The sequence below is a fragment of the Priapulus caudatus genome, unplaced genomic scaffold, assembly GCF_000485595.1.
Source record: "Priapulus caudatus unplaced genomic scaffold, Priapulus_caudatus-5.0.1 Scaffold452, whole genome shotgun sequence".
Lineage (NCBI taxonomy): Eukaryota > Metazoa > Priapulida > Priapulimorpha > Priapulimorphida > Priapulidae > Priapulus > Priapulus caudatus.
Window position 1 is genome coordinate 66,636 of NW_014577513.1, and position 3,402 is coordinate 70,037.

Below are 3,402 nucleotides of genomic sequence, written 5' to 3' on the forward strand. Positions count from 1 at the left end.
TAGAATAAGGTGTTAAATTTTAATCAGCAAGTTTTTGATAATATCTCTCTTCATCAAACACAATATAAAAATTTTATTTTTATATCTACATTGGTGTCCGTGTGTTTTTACTAATATATATATATTATGTGTGGTATTCTTCATATACATTTTCAGACTACAGATAGACAGAAAGACAAGATGCAAAAATCTGTGATCAATCGACCTCGGCCAATATCAAAAATGTGGTCCTATCAAGGAAACAGAAAGTATGTGACGTAGAATCTCCACAAATCAATCAAAGTAGCAAGTTAACGTTACTGGTGGCTCGGACATTATTGCTCATATTTTCCCTGCAAGGATATAAGTTCGTCTGGGCCTGTTAGTACAGCTTGAATCGTATTGAATTGTACACTTGTGGTTAGAGGAAGGCGAGGTGTCCTTGCCACTATGTTACTCAATTTGATGTTTCACAGTGTTTTGATATAGTAAGTGTTAGTGTATATTATAGTATTTCATGAGTGATTGCTTGGAAACAGACGTTACTATGACAGCATGCATGGTAATTGTGCACTGTTGCAGAGTGGATCAGCCGGGAGAAGGTCAAGCGAGCCCTTGTTTAGCAAACACCGGGCTGCTGCAGAAGAAAGGACAGAGAGAGAAGCTCCACAAAGTCGGCTGCCTCCTCAAACTCATCATGTTCTATAATTCACCAAAAGTTATCTTTTCTGCCAACTGTGTAAGTTTTTCGATTGAGAACGACAGCTTTGGATTGCCAGTGAATGTACGAAACAGTGTTGTGTCAATTAAGTCTTTTTTTAGTGCATGCACTTTTTTTTTGAATTGTGTGCAATAAAGGTAATAAATAATAATAAAGGTCCTTACTATGGCTCTTTATGCCAGATTTTTTTTAGGGGGTGCATTTCTTTAGAAAACTCTTGTGTTAAGCATAACCAGTGCATATTCGAATTATGACTAGGATGATGTTTTCAAAATGTATGTATAATAACACAAATTTGAGGTTTTCTGTAGATTTCAAGTGTAACCTACAAGAATTTGCCATGTATATTTCAGATGTCGTATATTGCATTCCTGATGCTCTTTAGCCACATTCTGCTAAGCAATTTTCATCCGGAGTTCCGCATCGCAGACACGATCCTGTGTGCTTGGGTTTTCACCTTCTTTATGGAGGAAATTCGACAGGTACCAGTCAGTCAAGTCAACCAGTCTATTACTAGTAGGATACAATGATGCTTTTAGTGACAAACAGTCCTAGTAATATTCAAAATTTTATTAGTTGGTCGCCATTAAATTTAAATTGTGATACTTAACCTTGTGCAGGAAAAAGTAGTGCCCCTTATAGGTGATTGAATTTCATTAGAATATTGCGAGAATACTAAAATCTGATTGCTTGCAGATGATTACGCATACGGGAAAAACGCTGCTGCGCAAAGTAGTGAGTTACCTCGAATTCTGGAACACAGCAGACATGTTTGCTATCATTGTCTTTGCGATCGGAATGACGCTGCGTCTTGCGCCTTTCAAGGTATGCGTCTTTCCCAGATTATTTTACCTTCTGATGTCTGTTTTTTGATCTCTCTCCTACTTAAAGTAGTTTCCTAGCCCTATCAAAATCTCTATATCAGATCTAAGTTTATGTCTCTCTATATACTTTCTCTCTCTCTCTCTCTTTCTCTCTCTGTGTCTCTCTCTCTCGCTCTCTCTCTCTCTCGCCCTCTCGCAGTGTTTCTAAAGGTATAGGTTCTTCTTTCCGTAGCTTGCTCTAGATCTGATCTTTCCATTACGTAGAGTCCTCTGGCAGAGTATAGATTCTTGTTTGTGCCTTCCAGATGAGAAGTACGTTTGCGTTGATGTATTATTTTGTTAAATTATGTGCAAAATGAAGGAACGGTAGTAAGTATCTTCATATCGGATAAAACCAGCACAGATTTATCCACATATTATGCTACTGTGCGTGAAGTCTGACGGGGGCATGTTGTGTGTTTTTGTTAGAACACATTCATGGCAGCGAGAGTTCTGCTGGCACTAGACCTTGTGCTGTTCTACATGCGACTCCTGCACATCTTCTTTGTCCACAAAGAACTAGGACCAAAACTTGTGATGATTGCTAGAATGGTAATTAATTAATTAATCGCCTAACCAGCTATAGAGTAAACGTAACAAGGAGAATTGTTCTACTTTCTTGGACCATACGAAGCAGGGCATTGTTTGTGTTGTGTATTTACATGTTGTGTGTTGCAGCACCATGCTAATTATGTTTCAGTCATCAATTACAGTACAAAAATCTCTAGTAAAATAATTTTTAATTACAAATGTATTACTATATACTCTGTGTAATTGATGAAGGTTTCTGGATTGGCATGAACAAAGACTGCTTCAAAATGTATGATATTAGGAGCAAGTATATGTGTTTCTCTTTCAGATGAACGACCTCCTGTATTTCATCAGCATCATGGTCGTCTTTTTAATTGCCTACGGCGTCGCATCGATGGCCATACTCTATCCAAACACGCCGTTCAGTGCCAGGCTTGTCAAGGGCGTCTTATACAACGCCTACTTCCAGATGTACGGAGAACTGTTTCTAGAAAGTATCGAAGGTGATGGAAACTGCTAATCTTCCTCGAAACATGCACGTGCTAAAATGTTTCTGGATGTCACTATAGATAATCTATATCAGTACGTTAAGACGGGTTCATTCTATTGGAAGCATGGCACCGTTTAGCAATGAGAAGTTAGTTTGCACGAGTTGAGTTTGAGTTCTGATTTTTGCTAGTATTGAGCTGGAGTCCATAATCTTGGAATCGTTGTCATAGTTCACATAAAATGTGGTGTTAATCATATATAGATACATGTCACATGACAAACAACATTACCCTACACACATAAAACAGCAACATTACAAACATTACCCTGCTATGTAAGGCCTCTAAAACAACACATTTGCTGAGGCACTGTGCTTAGAGAAGAGCTAAGCGAGTAGAAAAAAATGTATATAAATTTGATATTTCTACACACTGGCATCAGTATTCTAATGACACGATGTCGTTTCATCATGATTACCTCTGTCACTGTCGTGCAGGTACGGACTGCAGCAGTATCGCTGCAGTGTGGCAGACTGGTGCGCTGCCTCGCTGTCCTGAGCTGTCCAACGTCGTGCTGTGTCTGCTAGCTCTCTACCTTCTCCTGACCAACATACTGCTGTTCAACCTTCTCATTGCAATGTTCAGGTATGCGATGCTGTATAGCGGCGCTTCATAATGCCTTGATCACGTGAAATACTAGGAACGATATTATGGAAGTACCATGGAACCAAGTACATAGTAACAAGAAATAGAATAGATAGATAAATAAATAAATGAATGAATAAATAAATAAATATCTATTCTATTTCTTGTTACTATG

The 3,402-nt window shown here is 38.4% G+C and overlaps 1 protein-coding gene across 1 annotated transcript in view; it reads left to right on the forward strand.

Annotated features, from left to right (window-relative positions):
* Nucleotides 1-160: 160 nt before the first annotated feature.
* Nucleotides 161-3,402, forward strand: part of LOC106810554 (transient receptor potential cation channel subfamily M member 5-like) — a 5,583-nt gene continuing 2,341 nt past the window's right edge. Inside the window, exons 1-7 of the mRNA XM_014813936.1 lie at nt 161-248; nt 562-718; nt 1,054-1,182; nt 1,397-1,525; nt 1,993-2,115; nt 2,423-2,597; nt 3,080-3,227. Of these exons, the coding sequence (XP_014669422.1) occupies nt 181-248; nt 562-718; nt 1,054-1,182; nt 1,397-1,525; nt 1,993-2,115; nt 2,423-2,597; nt 3,080-3,227 (929 nt within the window). The 5' untranslated portion in view covers nt 161-180. The remainder of the gene's footprint in view (nt 249-561; nt 719-1,053; nt 1,183-1,396; nt 1,526-1,992; nt 2,116-2,422; nt 2,598-3,079; nt 3,228-3,402) is intronic.